The 26,232-nt window shown below is 55.0% G+C and overlaps 1 protein-coding gene across 1 annotated transcript in view; it reads right to left on the bottom strand.

Annotated features, from left to right (window-relative positions):
• Positions 1–26,232, bottom strand: part of PLXNB2 (plexin B2) — a 65,998-nt gene that overhangs the window by 17,805 nt on the left and 21,961 nt on the right. Inside the window, exons 2-14 of the mRNA XM_069102935.1 lie at positions 11,285–12,401; positions 10,703–10,885; positions 10,249–10,380; positions 7,836–7,936; positions 7,322–7,448; positions 6,726–6,879; positions 4,572–4,686; positions 4,349–4,457; positions 3,617–3,718; positions 2,242–2,334; positions 1,621–1,702; positions 1,168–1,328; positions 437–585 (exon numbers count right to left, since the gene is read on the bottom strand). Coding sequence (XP_068959036.1) covers positions 437–585; positions 1,168–1,328; positions 1,621–1,702; positions 2,242–2,334; positions 3,617–3,718; positions 4,349–4,457; positions 4,572–4,686; positions 6,726–6,879; positions 7,322–7,448; positions 7,836–7,936; positions 10,249–10,380; positions 10,703–10,885; positions 11,285–12,401 — 2,625 coding nt within the window. The remainder of the gene's footprint in view (positions 1–436; positions 586–1,167; positions 1,329–1,620; positions 1,703–2,241; positions 2,335–3,616; positions 3,719–4,348; positions 4,458–4,571; positions 4,687–6,725; positions 6,880–7,321; positions 7,449–7,835; positions 7,937–10,248; positions 10,381–10,702; positions 10,886–11,284; positions 12,402–26,232) is intronic.

Raw genomic sequence — 26,232 nt, 5'->3', positions numbered from 1 at the left:
CTATCTATCTATCTATCTATCTATCTATCTATCTATCTATCTATCTATCCCATCTGCAAGGGTACAAGGAGTTTCCATACTGGAACTTCCTCATGCCAAGGCTCTGTCTTTACTAGGCACTGGGAGTGCAAAGACAAAAGAAACAAGGACTGCCCAGAAGGAACCCAGCGTCCAGACACAGAGGGCTAAGTACAAAAAGGAATCCAGGGAGGCTTCCCTGAGGAGGTGGGGGTGCCTGAGAGACCGGCCTAGGCCACAGAGGTACTGCAGCCTGGCCCAGGGTGGCCCCCCCAACCTCCAACAGGGGTAAGGGGGCTTCCCTCTTTCCCTCCCACCCCAGGAAACAAGCCTGAGAGCCTTTGGGGACCCCAGGGCCTCCTGCTCTGAACTTGGGCCCATGGCAGAGATGGGAGGGGGCTCAGAGCCACCCTATTACCTGGTGGACACAGAATATTGAGCCCTCTGAAAATCGCAGCTCTTGCCAGCCACTGTGATCCTCCTGACATCATCAGCTCGGATGCCCAAGTTAGACCCCAGGATGGTGACCCGAATGCCGCCGCCCAGGGGTCCTGTCTTGGGTTTAATCTGGAGACAAACATCCAGAATTGTGACGGGCACCAATGCAGAGAGGGCCTAGCGCCCCCTCACCCACTTCCCTTTTCCCCCGGTGCCTCTAAGAACAAACATGCCATCACCAGTGTGCCCATGTCTGCAGGCACCCACACGCACACACCAATCCACAATCCTCTGGCTCCCCCCCCCCAACTCTTGGAAGCCAGGGAGGGCTGGGGCAGGGCCCACTCAGGGCGCCATCCGTCCTGCCTCCCCCTGCAAGCCTGCAGTAGTGTAAAGACCTGGGCAGCCCACAGAAGGAGGGCATGATGGCCAAAGTTCCAGCCCCTCCTCCCTCGGGGATCACATAAGCAGGGGAGCTACAGGGTCAGAGTGGCCAAGAACTACCACATGAGATGTATGCGTGTACTTTGTGTGTGTGTGTATGCATGCGTGTATGCGTGTGTGTATGTGTGTGTGTGTGAGAGAGAGAGAGAGAGAGTGAGACCCAGGCCTAGAGGACACCCTTAGGAAACAGGCAGGTGGCAAAGCCAAGGCCAGGGTCCATCTCTCCCACTCCCAGCCAGTATGTGGGGGTGGGGGCAGCAGCTTCACCTTGGTGATGACAGGGGGTGGGCACTCAGTGGTGATGTTGCTGCACAGGGCCTCATATACACACTGATTCTGGCCTCCACACCACACACAGCGGTAGGCAGGGTTAGCGGCCAGGCAGAGGCTGCAGTCACTGCGGCCAAAGGAGCAGTTGTACAGGGTCACTGCGGAAGGAAGAACGTTTGGGAGGGAAAGTAGACCCCAGGTTGAAGCCTCTTTACACTGCTCTCTTCCCCCCATCCATGGCCCCCCCGCCCCCTCCCCTGGCCCCGCCCCTATCCCGGGACACCACCCCCCCCCCCCAGGCCCCACTTCAATTCTGGGCCTCCATCTCCCAGGCCCCGCCCATCCTGGGCCTCCACCCCAGGATCCGCCCCTTCCATGCTGGCCCCGCCCCCTCCCTCCCCAAGCCCCGCCCATCTCGAGCCCTCAGCTCCTGGTCCCTAAAGGCCTCACCCTCTAGTTTGCTGTCAATGTTCTTCCCATAAGACTTGATGTACAAGTTCAGAGGCAGCGTCTCGTTCCCATCATAGGATAGCTGAGGATTGAGGCAGGGGGCCAGGAAGCCCAGTGGCTATGTGTTCCTGGACTCCAGCCTCCTTGGTAGCATCACAGCCCCAGGGGGCAGCAGGCACACAGATACACTGTAACCCAGAGGCTACAGAACACCCCCAAGGCAGCCAACATAGAGGGAACTGACAGGGACTCCCTACCAGCCCTGGGAGGACAAGCCAGAGGGATACACTGTATCCTGAAACATGCTACAAAGAGGGGATAAATAGCTAAGATGTATCCTATTTGCTCCCTACTTGCTACACTGTCCATGCAGGGGCTGAGCCATCCCCTCCTCGCCCTCCCCTCCTCGCTCTCCTTCACTGGGCCCTTAACCCCTTCCTGTCCTCAGTCCTGGCTCCCTGCAACCTTTCCCCTTCTCCTAATGGACATCCACTTCCTCCCTCTGCCCTCCAGACTGGCTCTCTCCTCTCCTTGGCATTTCCTCCAGAGTCCAAGGTCACCTCCCTCCCCACCTACTAAGTGTGGTCCCACTGAGCCCTGGCCAGCCTGACCTGGCCGTACCTTGGGGGTTGTAAACGTGAAGGTGCCCAACTCCCCGGTGCTCACTGGCTCCTCAAATTTCAGTTTCTCGCTGCCCACATGCAGGGAGGACATCTGGGGAAGGTAAGGGAGATATATGACGTTGGTACACCAGTGCTGAGGCCCAGGTGCCTGGGGAGGGAGAAGGGGGCAAGGAGCTCTCTGCTGGCCCCTCCCCATCCCCCAGATGCCTCAGATGGAGCCAAATCCAGCCTAAGGGACTCCCAGGGGAGCTTTGGGGGAGAGACTTAGGCCTGAAGGGGCCCACAGCTAATGCCAGCCTTCTTTATGGATACATTTCCATGTCATCTTTACATCACTCAGTCTGCTCAGTTCTCCATACCTACCACCCCATCTCCAGCCCCCCAGCCTTTGCACAGTCTGCCATGCCATCCCTCCTCATCTATGCCACTTAGAACCCTGACTGCCATCAGAGCACAGCCTCCTAGAAGGAGCCTTTCCTTATCTCCTCCTGGGGTTAGCATTCTGACTTGATTTCTCCTCCCTGCTCTTTCTAAATTGCTTTGCAGACTTGGCATTTATGAGTATACACGTGGATGCCCCCATGCTGGGGAGAGTGCAAACATGAAGGTAAGGGCTGTTTTGTTTTTATCTTTGTCTCTTTGGTGCCTGGCACACAGTAGGTGATTAATAAATACCTGTTAACCTGAACTAAGTGTAATGTATCACCTGACTTGGATAACGCACACACATGCACTAAGGTCGACTTCCTGGAGAAGGTGGCATTTCAGTGGGAAAACCAGGAGCAAAGGCCTGGAGGCTGGAGATTATAGCACATGAAGCAGAAAGAGATGAGTGCAGGTCTGGCTGCAGTGCCCAGTGTGCAGAAACCGTGGGTGGGGGGCTCCTGACTTGGAGGAGAATGCCATGGTCAGTGCACTCCCCAGGGTCTTGGGACCTCAGCGGCTGCAGGGATGATGAATGGGAGGAGGGCTGAAGGGCTGCCCCAGGGTGGTGGCCAGTGTGGGTGCTTACAGGAGGAGGCCACTCTGTGCTTTGAGCCCAGGCACCTCCTGCAGGAAAGTCTGGCCTGCTTAGGGAAACCTAGCTTGTAGTAGTAGGACCTTCTGGCAGACTGGTAGCAATTTAAAGGCAGCGGCTAGCACTGGGGCTCTTTGGCACAAGCCAGCCTGGGGCCAGCCCTTACTCTAAATCCTACTCATCCTTTGGGTATGGGCAGGGTGGCCTCTGAGTCCCAATCTGAGAGTGTTGGGAGGGACACTATGGAGTCTCACTCCTAAATACATGGCAGGGCCTCATACGCATGTGTGTGCGTGTGTGTGCGTGTAAGTGTGCATGTGCTGGGGGGCCCATTGAGGTGGCTGCACTCACTCACCTTCACTGGATCTAGGTTCTTCCCCTCAAACTTCACGGGTGTCTCATGGTTCATGGGGATGACCAGTGGACTGGGGTTTAGGAACTGTGGACAGTTGTCTTCCTGTGGAGAGAGGCGCAGCCCCAGTGAGCGAGCAGGGCTCCCCTGCGTCAGGTCCCATAGGCCTCTGGGGAACCTCCCACTGCCTCGTCCCCCAGGGAAGGGACACAAAGACACTTTGGGTGGATTTGGGAATGACAGTCATAGTTTGGAACTGGGAGGGACCCCCAAGGTCATTTGGGCCAGACTGAAGCCCAGGGAGGCTGAGGTCACAGATTCTCCAGGCTCAAGCCCAAGGTCTGTTCACATTATCAATAGTTTTTGCTTGTCCACACCTGCCTTGTGGCTGAGAGATTTCAAAGCCATATGGGAGGCAGGCAGATCAGCAGAGAGCTGAGGGTGAATTTCCATGGTTTCCCCATTTTGGATCCTTCCCTTAGGCAGGGCCCAGGATCACTCCCCATCTGCCCTTGGCCAAGGGTATGACCTATGCTTGTACACGTTCTTCTGTGTACAGGCCCTCCTACACTCCTTATGTCCATACCAGGCCACAAGGTTGCAGGGCATGATCTCCTTCACATGGAGGGGGAGGTGGTGGCCCACAGTGTCTGTGGAAGGCTGTGAGCTTGAGTCCCAACTGCCAGTTCCAGAGATTTTCCCCACCCTCCCCATCAGGCCTGGCCCTGTCCTTACCATGTGGGACTTGATGATGCCCTCCTCAGGGTTAGCAGAAGACTCTCGGCACTCGTGGTACCTCAGGTCCCATTGGCAGTTCCAGCGATTACTGGCACAAGAGATGCACCTGTGGGGGGGAGCAGGCAGGTGAGGGAGCCACCCATGGGGGCTGCCCTGGGCAGCCTCAGGCCAGCAGGGGCCCAAGGTCGGGGCCCACTGGCACCGGGCTCTGGACACTTACGGCACATTCTCTGCCAGACTCATGGCCTCCTTGCAGTCATAGAATGGATACATGTGAGAGGTCAAGAACACAGGAGTCCGCAGGAAGGTGAGCACAATCCGGACCTCCACGTGGTCTGAAGGAGGAGGGAAGACAGGCATGGTGGTGAGCTGCCCCCCCCACCTGCCATGCTCCTGCACACCCCCCTCTTGGTCCTCAGTAAAATCAGGGGGGCTGTGCTAGATACTCTGATACCCCCTTCTGCCCGACCAAGCAGCCAGGATTTATCAGGCTCTAGGCCGGGATGGAGACACTATGAAAGCTCCGTCCTTAGGGAACTTCTGTCCAAGTAGAGGGGGCAGTCCATTCACAGATAATTAACTACAAAAGACATGGCGGGGGGAGGCTTGGCACTACCTGCTGGGTGCCCCAGAAAGGATCTCCTGAATGACCCGGGGGGGCTGAGATTTAAGGAGAACCAGGGATTTGAAGAGGAGGAGAGGGCGAAGGGCATTCTAGGTGGAGGGGGGGAGAGAAGGTCAGGACAAAGGTGTAGGGAAGGGAGGAGGCACGGAGGAGGGGCTGGGACAGAGCTATGGAGGTGGGTGGGCATAGGTGATAGCGACCCTGGAAATAGTGACTCCTCTCTCTGGGGGCTCTCTAGCCTCCTGGCTGGCAGCCCAAACACTCCCAGGAAGACTGCTGGGTTCTGGAGTGACCCATAGGAGCCCCAGCCGTCCCACTGGACAGGGATGTTTAAAGTCTCCAAAGGCTTTCCTCCCAATCATGGTGGGGGGCAGATAGTGCTGGATCCTTTGGCCAATTTCACAAATGGGGAAACTGAGGCTCAAGGTCATGCAGTTTGGAGAAGGGAGCAAGCTTTGATTCCAACCCTGCTCTCTCCTGACTGCAGGTCAAGGGAGCTTTCCAGAAGACATTCCACCCCTTCCCTGACATCCCAGTTAGGGGATGCTCCAGGTGGCTTAGAGGCCCCAGCTTTACCAGGAACTTGCTGTGTGACCTTGGTCATGTGCTTTCCACTCTCTCAACCTCAATCCCCTTCTCTGTCAACTGGACAATCAGATCTCCAAGGTACTTTCCCACTTTAAATCCTACATTTGCTACGAGACTTTTCTGAGCCTCAGTCTCCTCATCTGTAAAATGGAAGCAATCCAATCATACACACACACACACACACACACACACACACACACACACACACACGCACGCACACACACTTCCCCAGCAGAATGGGAGCTCCTGGAAAGCAGGGATTATATTTGTTTCATCTTTGAATCCCCAGCAGAGCTGACTGTATAGTAAGTGTTTTCAGAGAGACTGACTGATGTTTTCATCAGAAGTTAACCTGGAAGTTCTATGGTATGAGTGTTCTAATACCCATTTTACAGATGATGCCACATTCAGAGGTATGAACCGAGAGCCAAGGGCCAGAGACAGAATTCAAATGCAGGCCTTTTAGGCTCTCCCCACTGTCTCAGAGGCTCTTGCCGGCTGCCAGGTGCGCAGGCCTGGCCAGCTTACACAAGGTGGGGCCTGCCCCAGCCTCCCCATGGGCTCTCCTAGTTTTCTGGCTGACTTCACCTGTTGCCACAAAGGCAAATATCAGATCCTGTCTCAGGTGAGCAGCTCAAAGCCTGGAGGCCTCATGTTTCGGCCCCAAGGGCCCTTGCTGACGTTCCCTCAGCCTTGGGGGCAGCGGCTCCTTACTTCTGTGGGATGAAGTCCCGCCAGGTGCCCAGGCCTGGCACACCTCTCAGGTCCCTGTCCTAGAGTGACTCTCCACCCTCCAGCAGCCCTGGCCTTTCCCACACCATCGTCCCCACCAAGGGTTTCAAAGAATTCAGGGCACAGGTGTGGCCCAGCAGCCTGGCTAGCTCAGGAACGACCTGATTTCAGTTTCCCTGGGGAAGGAAGGCCTGCCAGGTGACCCTGAGACACATGCCCCTGGGAGAGGATGGAAGTGCCTCCTCCTGCCCTCCCATTTCCTCCTCCCCCTCATCCCCTCTCCCTTCCTTTCTTCTTTCTCACTATCATTCAATCCCTGGGGCTTTTTCGGTGGCCCCCGATCACTCTGCCCAGCCCTCCATGCCATTTTTGGCTTAATGCAGCTCTATTAGGAAACCTCACTCTTTGGGGAGGAGCTAGGCCCCTGACCTTGGCCTGGAGGCGTTGGGGGGATGCTGCTGGGGGAGTTACATGTGATGGTCTCTCCTTCCACATGGGCAGGGTGTGCTGGCGAATCTCCAAAGCTACACTGAAGGTCATCATTCATTGTCAGAGCTGGGAGCGGGCTGACCGTCAAATGCACCTGGAGATACATGACAGATGCCCACAGGTGGAGAGGGAGGAGAAGGTGATGAGGGAGGAGAGGGTGGTGAGAGTGATGAGGGAGGTGAGGAGGTAAGGGAAGAGAGAGAGAAAAGGGAAGTAAGGGTGGTAAGCTCATACCCAGAGAACACAAGTGCACACAGGGACAGACAGAGAGACATCTCACTCTATGCAAATACCAGCCTGAACCATTCCCGGGTGTTTGAAGGGCAAGTGAGCAGGAGACAGGCCAAGAATGAAGCCCTCTCCAGTATGCCTTTGTCTCACATTGTGTGGGTGCCCCCATCTCCAAGAAGCCCTCCCTGCTTGCTCCTGCCCACCTTCGCCACCTCCTGTTGCCTGGCTCTGGCTGGCTCCCTGCCCTTCCCTAACTCTCTTCCTGGGTCCTCTCTTCCCACGTCCTCTCCCCCCAGTCCTCATACCTCACCCTGAGCCCGGCGGCTCATGTTCTGGGGGTGGGCACTGGTGACAGCTACACAGGTGTCCCCCCGACTCCACAACCAATGATTCTCTTCCTCTGCCCTCAGGCAGTCGACCTTCCTGGTGCAGCTGGAGGGAAGTTGAGTGTTAGGAGCCCCAGGGTAGGACCAAACTATGCCCCCTCTCCTTAAACCAGGGGATCCCTGAAAACAGGGGATCGTGTGTCTTCCCTCAGACCCACTACCCCCCTAGGGCAGACCTGGCTCCCAAACTGAGAATGGGGACTCTCCTGAGGGCCAGCCCAAACCATGATGAGGGGAGAACATTTACCTCTGGGAGGGACCACAGCCCCCAAAGGACAGAATGGCATCTCACTCAGATTGGGGGCCCCCTCAGGACCCTTCCTTCTCTGACACCCATATCTGGTCCCTGTAGCCACTTGCCCCACTCCCCACCTTCGCTGTCCCCAGCCCTGCCCCCGCCTCCCTGTGGCCTGGCCTCAATACAGCTACTCACCATCCTTCAAGCACACACCAGCCACAGTAGGGGTCCCGAGAATTCTGGCACTGCTCACAGGTTGAATAACTTAGACAGTCCTGAACAGGAAGCCGGAAAACCTGGAGAAAGGCCGAGGGGGTGAGGTGGTGGCTGGAAGGCCCCAGGACCCCTAGCCTGGGGATGAGGAAGGAAGCCAAGAAGCTTCTCAAGTCCCCACCATCACCTTGGGGCATGAAATGTGTCTGGTCCTGTAGGATTCTGGCTCTGGACAACCCCCCTGCCCACATAGCATCTAGACATCCCCTCAACCCTGGCTCTAGGCACACACCCCTCCAAGCACTCTGGCTCTAGACCCTCCCCCCCCGCCCAGGACCATGGTTCTAGACACACATACCATAGTATCCTGGCTCTAGACCCTTCCTTGTAGCACCCTGGCCCTAGATTCTCTCCTCCCACCCCCAGTACCACCCTGGCTCCTTGATGTTACAGCTCAGAATGCCCCTGGCCACAGCTGGCTTCCATCTGGGGCCTGGGTTCTAAGCTAGACACAGATCCTAGATCTACTCGCCCACGTCACACATCACTTCCCTCTCTAGAGCCCGCCAACGGAGTGACCCAGGGGTCTGGAGGCCACACCCTCATGCTAAGGCCATTCTAGACCTTCATTTCTGACCCTTCCCCTCCACTGCCAGAGCCACAGGCCCCGTCTGGGCCCTTGGTGGCTCTTTGCTGGATTGGATGATCACCTCCTACAGGACTTCCCTACCCCTGCTGTCAAACGGCCCAGGAGGCATGTGCCTTCAACCTCAGATCAGGGGGGACTCTCAGAAAAGGAAGGGCTTAATCACTCAAGCTCTCTCCTCTCCTGTCCAGCCTTCTCAGATCAGCCCATGTCAATTCTATTCAAAAACTCTACCTGACGTCCCCCACTGCCTGCCAAATAAAGCTCCCTCATTTTGGCATTCAATGTCCTAGCCCAGGAGTGGGGAACCTACAGCCTCATGGCCCTCTAGGTCCTCGGGTGTGGCCCTTTGACTGAATCCAAACCTCATAGAACAGATCCCTTCTAAAAAGATTTGTTCTGTAGAACTTGGACTCAGTCAAAAGGCCACACCCCAGGACCAAAGGGCCAGATGAGATTCAGGCCCCCCCCCCCCCCCCCCCCGCCGTGGCCAAACCTACACTCTATCTCCTTTTTATGGCTCTGTGTGTCTCTGATCACTGCGTATCTATCAGGAGGGCAGGGTCCAGGGCTCCCCACAGGAGGAGCCGGGCACAGGGCCAGCTAGGCACACTGGAGGGTCAAGAGCGCCAGCCATAGGCCCAAGCCCCCAGAAGTGGGCCCCAGGCAGCTCATCCTCCCTCTGGCTCCACCCTAGCTGCAGCTTGGACCCATGTCCTAGGAGGGAGCTGAAGCTTGCAAAAAGTCAGGGACAAGCAAAAATTGGGTCAGAAAATCTGCCTTCTGCTCCATGACCTCCGCCCTCCCTGTGGGCTATCGCCCAGCCATTCCTAGGGGACTGGGGAGGGGACTCGAAGTCATCCCCCTGGGTCTAGGTCAGGTTATCTCAACTACAACCAGCTCCCCAGGAGTCTCCTCCTCTCAGAAAGGGTAAGGCGGGTGCTCTGCACATTGGCATGTGATTTGAATATCATTAGCACCACCCCCCCTGCCCTCAGCACTGGGTATCCTGGCCATTTTCCAGGTAAACCCTGATCCCCCAATGAATATGGCTGCAGCCTGCCCCACCCCCACAAAGGCACCATGGGTCCCAGAGAGGTGAGCTGACCCAGATTCCTGGCTTCCCCGCTATCTCCAAGGAGGGAGAGGGAGAGAGAGAATGGGGGGTGGAGGGGAGAGGGAGAGAGGGAGAGAGAGAGAGAGACAGAGAGGCAGAGAGACAAAGAGATAGAGAGAGAGAGGAGAAGGAGACAGATGGAGACAGGGCCAGAGAAAGAAGAGAAGACAAGAGATGGGAAAGAGACAAAGGCGGGAGGGAGGCTGACACACACACAGCTCCAGCCCCTCTCAGGTGCCCACTGTGCTAGAGGCAGAGAGAGACACAGGGAGAGCTGGAGGTCTTCCCGGGCAGCTCCATAGCAACGTGGGGCTCCCAGTGGCCAAGCACTCCCAGGACAAGGAATGAGGAGCACAAGCTCTACTCTGCCCACCCCGCCAGGACCTGCCTTAGCTCCCCATCGCTCAGGGAGCCTGTAGGCCTTGAAGGGCCCCCCCGCCCGCCCCCAGCTCAGGCCCAGGAGGCTCGCAGCCCTCTGTCTCTACCCTTGGTCTAAGCCTGGAAGGTCCCCACACAGAACACAAGGCTGCGCACATTGGAGGGACAGGATGGACTCTGGCGCTAACAGGGAAATCAGCGCCAGGCCCTTTGGATGCTTCTGCACACTCTGGGCTATGGGCTGGCTATGTTACCTTGTCCTGGGTCATAACATAGAGATTAGTCCCATTGGCGGACAGCAGCAGGTCTCTCTCGATGCGTTTGTTAAGCTCCACAAGGATGGAACCGTATTCCTTGGACTCTCCATCATCAGCGGTCAGGAACACCTGAGCAGAGGGAGCAAGGGTTCAAGGAGCTGAGCACAGAGGACGGCCACCCTTTGTGGCTGAGCCCTTCCGAGAAGCCTTCAGGGACCATGGCCCGCTACCCCCAGGAGGGACAGAGCAAAGCATCCTCCCTAGGGGAATGACCTGCCCCAGGTCATCGTCAGTGTATGGGGAGGAGGGCCCAGGCCTGTGGGCTCCAGATGGGGAGGGTCCTTACTGCTAGGCTACCACCTGGCACTCACCCCTCATGGCCGCAGCCCAGACAGCAACAGAGAAGAGATGGGGAGGGGAAGCCACACACCTGGCAAGCCCCCAGACTCACCTTGAGGATGCGGCCATCTGATGTCCCCAGTAGGACCACAGTGTGCCCGTTTTCAGTAGTCACTGTCACTGCCGTCAGATTCAGGCCATCTCTCTGTAGAGTGGCAGTGCCCACCAGCCCGTCCCGGCTCCCCAGGGGGTAAGGCAAGTGCTCAGAGCCACAGCGGAAACTCTGGCTGGCCATCTGCAGACCAGGGAAGAGTGAGATGACCTCTGCGGCTGCCTGCCTTCCCGCCACACCATAAACCCAAGTTCCATCATAAGGTCAGCCCAAGTCACGTCTTCTCCTCTGGCCCTCTCCTATGCAATCCTGTGCCAGCCATGGAGTTTGTGGGTTATCCCCCTGTTACTCTGAGAGCCCCCCATAATAGCAGGGCTCTGTATACAGCAGGTGCTGACTAAGTGCACTTTTTTTTAAAAAAGATTTATAACTCAATACAAGATCTGTGTCATGTGGTCAGTCTCCAGACACTGCCCATGTGGGAATCCAGGAGGGAGCAGCTCTTGCCCCTCAGGGCTCCCACTCCCCCTGCCCCCCTCCAGTCTTCCCAAGCCCGCTTCCTCTCCCTGCAGGCAGACTCACCGGCCCGTGGCTCGCACACTGGACGTCCCCGTGGAAGGGTTTGTAGAAGGTCTGGGAGCTACTGCCCTGGGCGCCCGTATAACACTTGTTCCTGTTTTCCTCCATCTTTTGGTGGATGTCCTCCAAGGAGAAGAGGCACAGGGCGGAGCGGAGGCTGCCCGCACTGCCCTTACTATCTTTGCCAAAGACTGCAAAGAGCACCTGGCTGGCCCCGGGCGTGGCCCCCGGGGCAGCCACGAAGGCTGCGTGGCAGACACTATACAGCTCCCCTGAGCTGCCGTGGCACTCCAGGTCCATCTCAAAGTAGGAATAGTAGAAGGGGTCCTGTTTGCACATTCGCGCCACAAGGGTGCGGTTCTTGGCCGGCTGCTTGTCCTGCTGGTTAAAGATGAAGAAGACATAGTCGCCATCCTCAAACACGGCCACGAACTGCTGGGTGTTGGCCGAGAGGTAGCCGGCCTTAAAGGCCGTGTGGTCCGTGTAGGCCTCGAAGGCCTCCTTGCCGTCCTTGCGGTCCAGCAGGCGCGTGCTGATGATGATCCCGTTGTCGTGGGGCCCGTTGCCTTTGCCCACGAAGAGCACGCGCTCGCCAGGCCCCCCCTCATCGTCCCCTTTGCCCACACTGGTCACCAGCCCCACCGTGGACACCCGCTCATCGTTGCTGGCCACGAAAGACTTCTCGCCGCTGCTGTCCTCGTAGAAGATGAGGTGTGAGATGTTGCCAAGCTCCCTCAGGGCACAGATACCCTTGAACAGGCTGCCACACTCCACCAGCCGCCCGCCTGGCCGGTCCATCAGGAGCAGCTTGTTGACGTTGTCCGTTTTCACAGCCTCTTGGCACTGACTCTGCTCAATGGGAGGGGTGCACTTTTTGTTGTCCAGCTCAGGCCCCGTAGTCACTGTGTGGACTAGCTGGAGGTCGGCAGTGAGCTGGTGGAGGGCATTCACAGCCCCCACATACACGGTCCCCGACACGTCATCAACCACCAGGTGGTTCAACTCTGTCTTACTACGGAAGAATTCCAGCTTCCTGGGCCTTGAGCTGTGGCCCACAGACCACAAGAAGCTCCACAGCATCAGCACCCACACGCAGGACACCATCCTGATCTTCAGGACCCTGTGAGGACAAGGAGTGAAGGCTGGTCAGTGCTCATCCCAAGGCTTTGAGCTTATGGCCACATCCCCCACCTTTCTGATTCTGCCTCCTTCAGACTGGCAGCTCCTTGGGGTCAATGACATGACCCTCTAACTCCCAGAAGTCAGCATGTGCTCAAGCCCTGGAAACACAGGGGTTTGTCAAAGTGAGGCCAGGCCCCATGGTCTGTCTGTGCTGAGCCAGACCAAGTCCAGAGCACAGGAATAAAGATCCACGTCAGAGACCCTGGCTGCCAGAAGCTCTGGGGAGCACTGGACAAGGACAAGGCCCTCCCTGCCTGGCACTGGGGAGCAGAAGCAGAACCTTGGTCCCCCTGGGAAGACAGAATCCCAGCCTTCTGGGGCTACCCTTCCTTGTCTGAGGTCTCACTGTGGCCTGTCCTAAGTAAGGGATGGTCTCTGCTTCTCCCAGATCTCGAAGGATGGTGGTACAGGGGGCCGCTTCCACTTCATAGAAGGGAAGTGTCCACAGGAGCAGAAAGGCTAGGCCTCAGACTTCCTTGCCCCCAGCCCCGGCATCTGCCCATGTTTGAGGACTTGTCACAAGTGCCCCTCCCCCACCCCCCCAGGCTTCTCCAGCCTTCCCAGGGTGCCCTGAGTTTGTATGCAAGAGAAATTAGCAACCTGTACCTTTCCTCCTCCTGTTTATAGAGGAGGGGACTACCAGGCAAGAAACGGGGCTTGGGCGTGTGCTAGACCTGATGACCCATGGGGAGGTCAGAATCAGCTGAGAACCTGTGCTCCTGAGATTGTCAGCACCCAGAGGGGCCAAGGGGCAGCCCTGCTGAGAGCTAAAAGCAGCACCATAGACTTGTACCCACACGGGCACGTGCAAATGCTGTACAGTCACGCACATGCACAGACCTGTGCAAACACACACACGGACACACATGGACCTATGTATGCAGAAAGCCCCCCCACACACACCCTGGCGCACGCACACACACACACACACACACACACACACACACCCAGGCACACATACACACACACACCTGGGCACATACCCAGTGTAATAGTAATGGAATTTAAAGATCCCCCTGTATTGGCTTGGTTTTTGGATTGATTGTGTTAAAACTCAGAGCTTGTGAATCCCACTTGTGGGATGGACTTGTTGACCTGAAAAGAGAGGGCTGAACTAGGAGGAGCTGGTGACATGAATTTTAGAGAGACACAAGCAGAGAGAGAGGCTGAAGAACTTTTTGGAAGCAGCATCTTGGAGGCAGAGAAAGACAGAGAGGATTGCTGAGGGCCAGTTCGAATTGCCCAGGACTTTTGAGAGCTGCCACCTAGAGCTGCCAAGGACTGAGGAGACATGGCTGTTTTGCTGGTACTTTGTCTGTCTGTTTTGAGGTTGTTTTGCCAGATTTGTCCAATGGTGAAGGACAGTGCTGTTGTTGCAGAGGTTCTGGAACCTGGCTGTTGGTTCAGAAGCCCTGAAGAAGGATTTTCTTGTTGTATGTTTACAGAAATCCTGGAAGAGGGTTTTGCTAATGTTTTCAGGGGTCCTAGGACTGTTCTGCAGACAGAGAATGAATTAATGAGGACACTGGCAATGTATCTTGTGGCCTTGCTAAGCTTTGTCTCCCCAGGAACAAAGATTGCTGAGAACCTGCCTTGGGCCAAGATGAAGAAAAGACCTCTTTGGGTATTAAATGCTGTGCTTAAGCTTGTTGTAACTCTGGGGTAGATGGTCTATTCAGCTGTGATCCAAGGGTGGGAAACTTTTGACTTTGTTTGTGCTCTGATTGAACAAATGAATGTACTTTACTTAGGATTGGAAACTAATCTCCATTTGAGAAGAGGGACTCTGTGATTGACTAAATGAATGTAATGTCCAGGGGTGGAGTAGTACTTGATTGAATTACACTTGGTGAATGCTGTATTTTGAATTATGCTATATTTTGATTTTCTCTGTTCTTAATTTGTCACTGAATAAAATGGAGAGCAGCTTTGCTAGTATTTTGAACCTTGGGAAGTTGCCTTTGCTTGGCATTACACCCGGGCACATACACACACACCCACGCACACACACACACCTGGGCACACACCTGGCCGCACACAGAAGCGCTTGCGTTTCCACAGCACTCTACAAGCAGAGCCTGGTGAGACCCTCACAACCCCCTTGACAGACAGGTGTTGCCCCTATTCCCGTTTGACAGATGAGCAGACTGAGGCAGGCAGAGTGGATGTGCCTTGCCCAGGGCCACAGAGCTGGAAGGCATCTGGTGCCATGCTTTCCCTCAAGCCTTCCTGACTCCAGGGCAGCTGGGCGGCTCAGTGGTTAGAGTGCCAAGCCTGGCATCAGGAAGGCTCCTCTTTCTGAGTCCAGACCTGACCCAGACCCTCATGAGCTCTGGGACCCTGGACATGTCAGCCTGCCTGCCTCAGTTTCCTCATCTATAAGAGGAGCTGGAGAAGGAAAGGGCAAACCCCAGGATCTTTGCCAAGAAGCCCCCGGGGGCCACAGAGCCGGACACGTGCAGCAGCAAACTTCCCAACTCCAGGCCCAGGATTCTCCCTAGCGAGGCTCCACACAGCTGCCTCTGCCACATGTGAACATGGATGCACGGCGCACACAGCCAGATGTCCGCCAAGGAAGGGCGATCCCAGCTCACAGAGGAGGAAGCAGGCTGGATCAGATATAGCTGGTCAGTGACTGGGGCCTCAGACATTCACTAGCTGGGAGACCCTGGGCAATCACTTCACCCTGTTTGCCTCAGTTTCCTCATCTGTAAAAAGAGCTAGAAGAGGGAATGGCAAACCACTCCAGCATCTCTGCCAAGACAACCCCAAACAGGGGCGCACAAAGGGTCAGACACAACTGAAACAACTCAACGGCAACGGCTGAGGCCCAGATACCGCCTGTCGTGAGAAGACCCAGGCCGACACCCCCTGAGAGCACGGACACACCTATGGATGCACACAGATCCCCAGCACGGGTGTGAAGGAGACCCCAGAGGTCCTACAGGAGGCACAGTGGGTCCCACAGATGCCCAGCAGGCCACCCACAGAAGCTCCAGGAGCTCCGTGGCCCTCTCTTCCTTTCTGGGGGCGTTTAAAGCTAAAGGTTTTAATAGACTCCTGAGGAGACACCCCCCCTCCCCCCGAGTGGGGTGGCCCACCTGAGGTCAGGTTCTTGCAGGTCCTCACATGCCTGCCGCCACCACTGGGGCCACACTATTTACAACCCTGCTAATAGAGCCCAGGGAGATCTCTCAGCTGTCTAGGAGGGGCCCCCAGAGCCAATCACGTGGTGGTGATCTGAGCCAGACAGCCCCATTCTGAACCCACGGCCATAGTCTCAGGGACACATGATTGTATGTGTCCAGATGGGTACTGTGTGTGCATGTACCCATCTGTACACACACAGACTCACAGAGAGGCTCGAACCGGGTCCCTCTTCCTTAGGGCGGGCTTGGGGCTCATTGACTTACAAATCTCCTTTGGAAACATTTCATTCCCTCCCTTGCTGCCTGCCTGGCTTCCCAGGGCTCATTGATAATTCTGTATCCGAGCAGCCCCCTGAGGTGGGGGGAGGGACTGCTCTGGAGATGCCGCCCCCTCCATCCCCTCTTTGTTCCCAAGGCCCTTTCAGTGCCCCCAATGGGGTGGGGGAGAGGTGTGAAATAGAGTGAGAGACACAGGGTCCCGCCCCCCCCCCCAAGCTGGCACATGTGTGATTGTGTTATGTGGGGAGAGAGACAGAGAAAAAGAGACAAACAGCAGGTTTTACAAGGTACTGCTATTTCCTGGGCACGAGGCTGTGTGTGTGTGCACGTGTGTGTGCATGTATGTATCTGTGTCTATGTGTATGTGTGTATACACATATGTGCTAGCCCCCAGGAAGGACAGTGACCATGGCCGTGCTCTTGTGGGTCTGTGGGCCCATGACTGCCATTCCTATTAGCCCTGGATCAGTCTGCTCTTCCCCAATGGGGGGCCTGGGCCATGAGGGAAGGGAAAATCCAAGCCCCATGACCAGGACTCAGGAAAGAAGCTGAGAATTTAATCGGCTGCTTAATCCGTCTCCAGCCCTGGCAGAGAAAGAGGCCAAGAGACCCCGGCTCACTTGGAATCTCCCTGAACACCTCCTTTTCCTCTCTCAGTCCAGGCTAAGAGCCTCTAGCCCAGATCCCTCCTCCAAGACTGAAACCCTTGCCTGGCCCCTCACAGAAAGGGGGAGGATAAGCCACTCCACCCATAGCAGACTAGAGGCCCAGAAGGAAGTGGATGGGGAGGGGGGCCAGGAGCCCCGAAGAAGGAGGCAGGTGGTGGAGGCTGGGTGGGCACATGTGGTGAGAAGCCCCAGTTCTGTCCAGGCCCTGGACCTGGTCCCCTCAGTTCTGTGTCTCCACCTGAAGGACCCAGTCGTCCATGGGATCTCTGAAGCCTGGCTGTCTTCTTCCCCTTCTAGCCTGGGAGCTCCGTGAGGGCAGGGCTGAGGTCTGATCTAAGCTTCACAGCCTTCCCAGAGTCCAGCCTGGGGCTCTGTATAAGCAGGTGAGTTCACTGGTGAATGCCCAGTGAGCTGAATTGCTCCAAACCAGGGCCCAAATGATGCCTCAGACCTTTATTAGTGATGTGACCTTGGGCAGGTCACTTACCATCTATAAAATGAGGCTAAGAAGCCCAGAGGGAGATGTCCCCCTCAGTGGGCAGTGGAGGCTTCAGAGACGTGTCCAGAACGAGGATACGGCATCCCAGATAAAGGAGAGGGACAGAGCTTCCCCCAGGATCCTAGAACTGAGCCAGACCAAACCACAGGGGCCCACAGATAAGTAATGGAGGCAAGATTTGATCTCAGGTCCCTTGGCTCTGACTGCTAAAGCCCTTGGAAGAAAGCAGCATCAACTGTCCAACCGACAGAGCGTTGTTTCCAAGTTCATTCAGGCTGTTCTTGAAACAGTGGCATGCTGTCCCCACCAGAGCTGCCCTTTCCCGCTGTGGAGCAGGCCATGATCCTTCCAGGACTCTCCCAGCCCCATTACCAGCATCAGGCTCGGCCTTGAGGCCTCTCTCCCTCGCTCCCCCCCGCCCCACCTGCCCTCAATCAGTCGCCAAGATTTAGCACCACATCTTTCCCACGGTCTGCTTGCCTGGCACATGCCCTCACCCTCAGTGCACTCTCCTCCTCAAAACCCAGCCTACACAATAAGGCCCTCTTGGCTCGCCATTCAAGGCCCTTCACAGCCTGGCCCCGATTTTGCTATAGGGTTTCATTTCCCTCTGTCCTCTCCTCCACACCATCTTCTCTGGAGTCAGGCTGTTCTCCCTCGCCTCACCCACACCAGGCTCACTCTTGGGCCCTCCCTGCCCTCTCCACCATAGCCCCTTTGCCCACATCCATCCCTCCAAACATACATTTCCCGATGCCCCCTGAACACAGGGCCCTGTGGTCTGGAAGACCACCCTTCCAGCAGGGGAGAGGGGTGGGGGTGGGAGGCTTAAGCCAGAGAGTCAGACACAGGCTGTGCAGACTAAGGGGCCGGGCTGGAGGGAACCTGAGGAGCCATCTAGTCCAGTCTTCTCTCATTTTAAGAAGCTGAGTCTCAGCAGGGAAGAGCCCTGCTCCAGCTTCTGGTTGAGGGAACCAGGGACAGTTGGAGAAGAGAAGCAGAGACCTACAGAGAGGTCTGGGCCCTGCCTGGAGGGGAGGGAGGCCAGCAGCCCCCGGCTTCAGCCAGCAGCCTCCCTCCTGAACCAGTATAGACTTCTTAGGCCCGGAGCCTCTGGCCACTCGGGGGTCGCCTGTACCAGGTGCCTGACAATGAATGCGGGGGCCCCAGAAAGAACCACCAAGCCCAGCGTCTCCCATAGGCCTATTTCACACTCTCACCTTCGCCCTGTCCTGCCCACTGCAGCCTGAGCCAAGAGCCCACCTTCCTGCTGGCGCTCTGAGGACTTCCCAGTCACTGTGTGGGGCTGGCTCTGGGCGGGAGGGGCTGAGAGGGAGGAAAGTTCCCCAGTGCAGGGCCCTCCCTCAGGCCCTCCCTCAGCCTGGCTCCGCTCCGCTCCGGTGCTGATGGGGGAATGATTGGAATGTTCCCGGGATGAGGCCGGCTAGGCCTTGCTGATCTAATCGGCCAGGGCTGAGGCCAGCTGGGAGTGGGGGGGGAGGGAAAGCCAGGCCACCCTCAGCGGCCAGTTTGTCACCTGGGGCCCAGGGACCTAGCAAGCAGGCTGTGCACTGAATTGGGCTTCTTGCCTTCCGAGCCCACTGGCTCAATTACTCACGCTGCCTCTATGGCCTTGAGGGCTAGATTTTCCTGAAGATTGACATGCACCCTCAGTGAGTCTGGCCAGCCCTCTGTGGGAAGTGGTAAGAGTTGGGAGAAATGACTCACTGCATGACCCTGAACAAGTCACTGCCTCCTCTAAGCCTCAGTGTCTTTGTCTGTGCACTGGGGATAATAATATAATCTCATGGGGCCATTGTGTGAAAAGTATGGGAGGAATATGACCTGCTATTAGCATAATGGGCTGGCCACACCACGGGCCACAGATATACACGGAATGGGACACAGACAGGCCCACAATGGGACAGACACAGTAAGATACAACGCATCACTGATCCAAGTACAGCAGTAGACTCCTCCCCCAAATATTATTAGGAGGATGGGGGCGGGGGAGACAGACACGATGATCCTCAGGGCCCAGATATTCCAAAGTAATTAGCCCCACTTGTGACAGCAGTCATTGACACCCCACTGAGGGGCCAGGACAGATAACAACAGCCCCCACATCCACGATGGTAATAACAATACTCAGTCAGATCCTCCCTGGGGGACAGGCTCGCCACAGATCTCTGGGCTATTTCTGTCTCCCTCCAATAAGATGAGAAGAGGCTATCGCTGTAAGAAGGATGGCCCTGGGGCCACCATGGGGGGGAGGGGCAGATCTCAAGGTTGGCCACGTGTTATAGAAACATGCGTTTGAGTCCAGGGAGAGACCCCTTTAGTGAAGCTCCAGGAGCTCCAGGCACTGCCCTCAGCTCAGTCCAGCCCCTGACTCCTCTCTATGACTCCCCGGCTCTGAGATGCCTTCTCTAAGGTCCCTCCTGGCATCAGAGTCCAGGGTCCTCTGGCCAGAGTTGATGGGAGCTCAGGAAGCAGGATTCTTTTGCTCCTGGCCACCTTGAAACTGGCCCAGCTTGACTCAAAGTTCAGAGTTCAGGGGCCCCTGGAAAGCCCACCTGCAGCTGCCTCATTTATACTATACTGACCAGCTCATGTCCCATGTCAATGGAAGTGGCAGCAGGAGAGACGCAGGGTATGCTCAGCAGCCCCGCCCTGCTCTTCTCAGGCCTCACTCAAAGCCCTGCATGCTGTGGGGGTGGCTCCTAGGTAGGAGAGGTGCCTCCAGCCCCTGCTGGGAACTCTGAGGGCCCCCCTGCTCTGCCTCCATGGCCAGCCATCTCACTGCCAGGGCCCGCCAGGCTTTCCTGGAATGGGCTCCAAGCGCTTCCTGTTTTGCAAGCCTCCCCCGGGAACCCCCTCATGCTCATGGTTTGGGGCTTCCTTCAAAGTCCGTCCTTCCTGGCAAGGGGCAGGAGGTGAGTTTCCGTGAAGGCAGCTCTGACCGTCTGCCCAGACTCCTTCCCACTGTAACTCCGGAAAATTCATTCCACACTGAGCACTGCCTTCAATGCCCCTCCTCCTTCCCCCAGTTGCTTCTCCAACAGATACCCCTCACCTCTGCCAGGAAGGCCATCCCATCTCAGCCTGTCCTCCTTGCTCTGCCTCCAGATGGGAAATTTAAATTTAGAAAGGGGAGGCTGCATTTCTCAAATATATAGAGAACGAAGTCAAATTTCTAAGAATACAAGTTATTCTCCAATTGATAAATGGTCAAAGGATAAGAACAGGCAGTTTCCAGGCAAAAAAAATCAAAGCCATCTATGGGTGTATTAAAAAATGCTCTAAATCACTATTGATTAGAGAAATGCAAATCAAAAGGACTCTCAGATACCACCTTACACCCATCAGATTGGCTAATATGACAGAAAAGAAAAATGTTGGATGTTGGAGGGGATGCGGGAAAACTAGAACACGAATGCATTGTTGGTGGAGTTGTGAACTGATCCAATCATCCTGGAGAAACTATGCCCAAAGAGCTATAAAACTGTGCCTAACCTTTGATCCAGCAATACTACTACTAGTCCTGTATCCCACAGACATTCAAAAAAAGGGAAAAGGACCTATTTGTACAAAAATATTTATAGCAGCTCTTTTTGTGGTGGCAAAGAATTGGATATCAAAGGGATGCCCATCCATTGGAGAATGGCTGAACAAGCTATGGTAAATGATTGTAAAGGAATATTATTATGCTATAAGAATTGATAAGCTGGCAGATTTCAGAAACACCTGGAAAGACTTCTATGAACTGATGCAGAGTGAAGTGAACAGAACCAGGACCAGGAGAATGGTATACACAGTAACGGCAATATTGTTTGAGAAAAACTGTGAATGACTTCTCTTAGCAGCAATACAATCACAAAGGACTCATGATAAAGCCTACCATCTATTTTCCTCCACAGAAAGAACTGATATTGATTGAATACAGACTGAAGCAGGTTATTTTTCACTTTCTTTCTCTTTCTTTTACTCGAGTCTTCTTGTACGAAATGACTAATGTGGAAATGTTTTACATAATTGCATGTGTATAACTGACCACTTATCATCTCAGGGAGGGGTAGGGAGGGATAGAATTCAGATTTCAAAACTTTAAATGTTTAAATTTTTTTTTGAAATAAATAAAGGTATGCTGAATTGAATTCTGAAAGAAAAAAGAAAGGGAGGCAGGGCCAAGATGGCAGAGAAAAGGCAGCGACTCGCCTGAGTTCTCCTCAACACCCCTCTGAACACCTTGAAATAATGTCACGGGGGTGGCTAGGTGGTGCAGTGAACAAAGCACCAGCCCTGGAGTCAGGAGGACCTGAGTTCAAATCCGGCCTCAGACACTTGACACACTTAAGCCATTTGACTTTGGGCAAGTCACTTAACCCCAATTGTCCTCCAAAAAGAAAAAAAAAGAAATAATGTCACAAAACAATTCCTGGAGTGGCAGAACCCAAAAGACAGGGTGAAATAATTTCCCAGTCTAAGGCAACTTAGAAGGTTGGCAGGAAAGGTCTGTTACACCCACGTGAAAGTGGAGTGCCGTCCAATGCAGGCCGCACCAGCACAGCCCCTGCCCCAGCAAACCAGGAGCAGGCTTTGGGAGCCACAGAATCAGTGGCCACCTCCAGAGCTCTCAGCTCACGGATGGGAGGAGGGCTGAGCAACTGCTTGGAAGGAGATTACAGGAGTCTTTTTGCTGGCACTGGTGACAGAACTCTTGCTTTGCCCATACTCAGATCCGGGTCACAGTCCCAGGGCACAGAGGATGTGATGTTCACACAACAGACCCCTCATTTCCTGGGGCTGAGCACTCCAGAACTCTCTACACCTGCTCACTGTGCCCTAGAACTCTGGCCCGTGTTCTGTCTACACCTGGCCACCTTGCCCTTCCTTGAACAGCTCTACCTTGCAGCATGATGCTTGCCAGAGCACCTTCTGCCACTGACATCCTTTGTCTACACAGGTCCGCAAAACATACCTTTTACTACCAAAGACCCCAATATCTTTTTTTTTTTTAAGTGATTGGGGTTAAGTAACTTGCTCAAGGTTACACGGCCAGGTGTTTCTGGGTGGGTGCTAAGTGTCTGAGCCTGGATTCGATCCCAGGTCATCCCGACACTGGGGCTGGTGCTCTTACTCGCTGTGCTACCTGGCTGCCCCCAAAGACCCCAATTTCTTAAGCCCTAAGTATGTAAGAACATCCTCTCTCAGCAGTGATCTGCTCTGCCTTTGCCCACCGTGACAGGAGGGTGCAGCACTGAGAGGCACCAGGAGCCCAGGCCACCCCAAGCCAGCAGCTCTTATGGTCTATACCAGCCCAGCCATCTGAGAATCCTAAGAGTTGAGGACCCCCCCCCCCCACAATGGGGCTTTAAGGTGTTAGCCCTGGAGAGCAGCAGTCCAGGTATTAATATCCCCATTTTACATATGAGGAAACTGAGGCTCAGAGGGGAGGTAGGGTTTCCTTAGGATGGCTCAGCTGGTGTCAGAAGAAGGATCAGAATGCAGGCTTTCCTAGTCTCATACTTTATCTACTCTCCTACATACTCTGCCTACACCTGCCTAGCTACCTATCATAAGAACCATCTACACTGGCCCATTTACTCACTCCAAAGTGACTGTCTACACCAACCTAGCCACCTACACTAGCTTCACAACTGGAACAGCTCCTACTGTCACTCTGACTACCTACAGCAGCCTAACAGTGCCACTGTACAGTCTGTCCCAGACTAGCTATTCATACCCATCCTCCCTGTCTACACTGGCCCAGTCACCTACACTGGTACCTAGCTACTGACATAGCTCTAAAAAGCTCTACAATACAAATGGGTGATGGTCAATGGGGGTTGTGGTTTTGAGGTCAAGGGTAGGGGAGAGAAGGACAGGATTTGCCCTTTAGAGCTGAAAGGGTCATCTACTCTAAGACTACCACTTTACAGAGGAAGACGCTGAGGCCAGGGGAGTAGCAGAGTCAAGGCTTGAACCCAGATCCCTTGGCAGACGAGGTCTTTAGAAGGCTGACCCTGGCCCTTTCTACGTGGTCTTGGATGAGGGGAGGGGAACAAATGTATCTCTCCCCTAAGGTTGGCAGTGGGACCTCCCCTGTGGTTCTGAAGACCCCAGCTGACACCTGCTTCTAGTGTCCCACCCCTCCCATGGATGTGGGCGGAGGGCCCTGAGCCCCCAGAACATCCATCCAGCATATTCAGACCCACCCACCCAACTACAACAACCACAGCTTTTCTGGTAAGATGGTGGATCCCTGGGCCTTTCCACATACTGTGCTGAGGCTCCCTCCAGGTCCCCAGGCAGCACCCTCAGTTCTGCCTGCTCCCGGACCCTAAGGTCATTTAGCCTTTACCCCAACCCCTCCAGCCAAGCTCTAAGGACGCTAGGACCCTTTCGTCTGCCCTGAAGCTGACCTTCCCCTCTTTAGCTTTTGAGAGCAGAGACCCTCAATGTGACACTGGACACATTTGTCATTGTTCAGTCATTTCGGTCCCATCCGACTCTCCATGACCCCATTTGGGGTTTTCTTGGCAAAGGTACTGGAGTGGTTTGCCAATTTCTTCTACAGCTCATTTTACAGATAAGGAAACTGAGACAAACTGGGGTTAAGTGACTTGGCCAGGGTCTCCCAGCTAGTGTCTGAGGCCAACTTTGGACTCAGGAAGCTGAGTCTTCCTGACTCTAGGCCTGGTGCAGTGCCCCCTAGCTGCCCTCCTGGATACCCAGGAAACACTTTTCAATAAATGCCATTTCATTCCAAACCCACTCCTGCCTAAGCCAAAATGATTTTTCCTTGCTCCCCTTACCTAGCTTCCCAAGGTGACACCAGCTGTGCTCCTCAGGACCCTAAACTTAGGGTGAGGAGTGACTTGGAGGTCATTTTCTGTGTGCGTGTCATGAATTTAGGGTCAGGACTACCTGGGCCTCCGCTCCCTCATCTGTAAAATGACAGGGCTGGATTCTCAGATGGCATCTGAGGTTCCTTCTACCTCTAAGTTCTGATCTTATGACCATCTTGTGCCAAACACTTCTTTTATAGAGGAAGAAACTGAGTCCTCAAAAGAGAAAATTTGTTCAAGGTCACACAGAGCGTGGCAGAGCTGGGGTTCAAACCAGCGTCCTCACTGCATCCTGCTACCTTCTGCCCCACCCCAAAGGCAAGGATAGGATTAGTGCCCAGGGCTCACAGGCTGAGGTGCCTTCCCTTTTAGCAGGCCCACAACAAGCCCCTTCACTCAAAATGTCTCACTTACTTGTCCTGCATAACTCCGGCCTGAGCCCTCGTCTTGGGCGGGGTCTGACTCCTGCTGGGCTTGGCAATTATCTGCAAGACCAATGGGAGAGAGAGAATCTATGAATGACAGGGTCCAGATGCTCTGCTAACATGGGAATTGGGGGTGCATTACCCAATTTCCTGACCTGAAGGGCCAACCTCAGGATGCTGAGCCCTTGACCCACCCCCAGTGAAAGTCCCCCTGGACTTCCCAGAATGACCACAGTTCTAATCAAGATGGCTACAGAATCAAATCCTGTTTCCCTGATGGCTTCCCAAATAATTGAAAAATGTGTTCTCATGGAGCAAAGCCCTGGTGGCTAGAAATGTAAGGTTTTGGTCCTTGACACCCAGCGAATGCCCGATACTCAACATTCCAAATAATTCCACTGCCCATTTTCCCAACCCGACCAGAGGTATGCTGGGTCCCAGATTCTAGAAATCATCCCTCCCACGCCCAGAGCACAGGGGAACTTGTATTGTAAGGTGGGAGAATGTGCATTGGCTAATAGAGCTGGGCTGCAATTACCCACATCACCAGCAGGTGGCACCTGGTCCTTAATGGAATCACAAAATGGCCAAGTTGGAAAGGACTTAGAAAACACTGACCCTACCCCCTCATTTTACAAGTGGAAACCGAGGTGCAGAGACCCTGCCCAAAGTCATGCAGGGGGTAACAGAGCCAGAATTTGAACTCAGGTCTCCTGGCTTTACTCTACTGTAGCCTGTGACTCATTCTCACTGAAACACATGGCCTCAAGGGAGTCGTGGGGTCTCATAGCCCAGTGAGTCTATCCAATCCACAGCTGAACAATCCCATCAGCAACACCACCACCAATCAGATCATCAACAAGCGTGTGAGTGGACAGGAAGCTCACTACCTCCCAGACTAGCCCATCCTCATTTTGGGATGTTCTCGATGACCTGCAGCCTGAATCGGCCTCTCTGCTGCTGCCGCCCCCCTGGGTCAAGCAGAACACATTAGGCCCTTTTTCCTGTGACAGTCCTTGGGAAACTTCACTGTTCTTCCTGAGGCTAGCTGCCTTTAGGGCCTTCAACTCATCCTCTAGAAGAATGGGAAGCTCTCCCTAGAGCTACCGCACAGGAGCCTTCTGGGTAAAGGAGAGATGGGGGAGCGCAGGTCAGAGAGCCAGGGGACAGTTAGCAGGCAAAAGCCCTGACCAGAGGGGAGGTGCCTGCTCCCATGTAGGCAGGAATCCAGTTCTTGCCTGGCTTATGCCTTCTCTTTGCCCAAGAAGGTGCCAGATATCATCTTTGCCATGGCTGCTGCTGGAAGCTGCCCAGAGAGCTGGCGCTAGTGGGGGCAGCAGCTGTTCCTAGGCAACACCCCCTCCCCAAAATGTCTGGGGACTTTTTAGGGGTGGAGAGGCAGGAGCAGCTGTCTCTGGAGCCTGGATACTCAGGGTGGGCTTGGTCAGCCGTTTCCAATGCCCCCTCCCCCTAGTTCACCCAGGGCCCCTGAGCTCACACTCCCTCCTAACCTTCCCAGGTCCTGGAAAGTCCTGAAAAGTCCCAGAGGGCTCTTGGATGCTGAGTGGGCCTTTGGTTCCTGCTCTGGCTTCAGCATTATCAACCCAGCTCAGCTAATATAGTGCTTGCCCTGGGAAGTCCACGCTCACACAGTCAAAGTGGCCTGATCTATGGAGAGCATGAGAGGCCAGTGTTCTGCAAGGCCCCGTCCTTGCCCCCTCAGTCACAAAGTCCAGCTCCTCACTCCTAGAGTCCTTTGTTTCCAAGTTAATAGAGTTGTCCAAACCATGGACATGATTATGCCTCATTTCCCAACAAATGTGGTCTGAGAGAGATGTGGCATCCACTCTCAGTCATCCCCAGGCCACAGCCAGACCGATCTGTCTGTCCATCTATCC

This window comes from Petaurus breviceps, unplaced genomic scaffold, assembly GCF_028583685.1.
Source record: "Petaurus breviceps papuanus isolate PSGF00001 unplaced genomic scaffold, PetGlider_PUasm1.0 558, whole genome shotgun sequence".
NCBI lineage: Eukaryota > Metazoa > Chordata > Mammalia > Diprotodontia > Petauridae > Petaurus > Petaurus breviceps.
The sequence above is the reverse complement of the archived record's forward strand: the minus strand, read 5'-3'. Positions and strand labels throughout refer to the sequence as shown.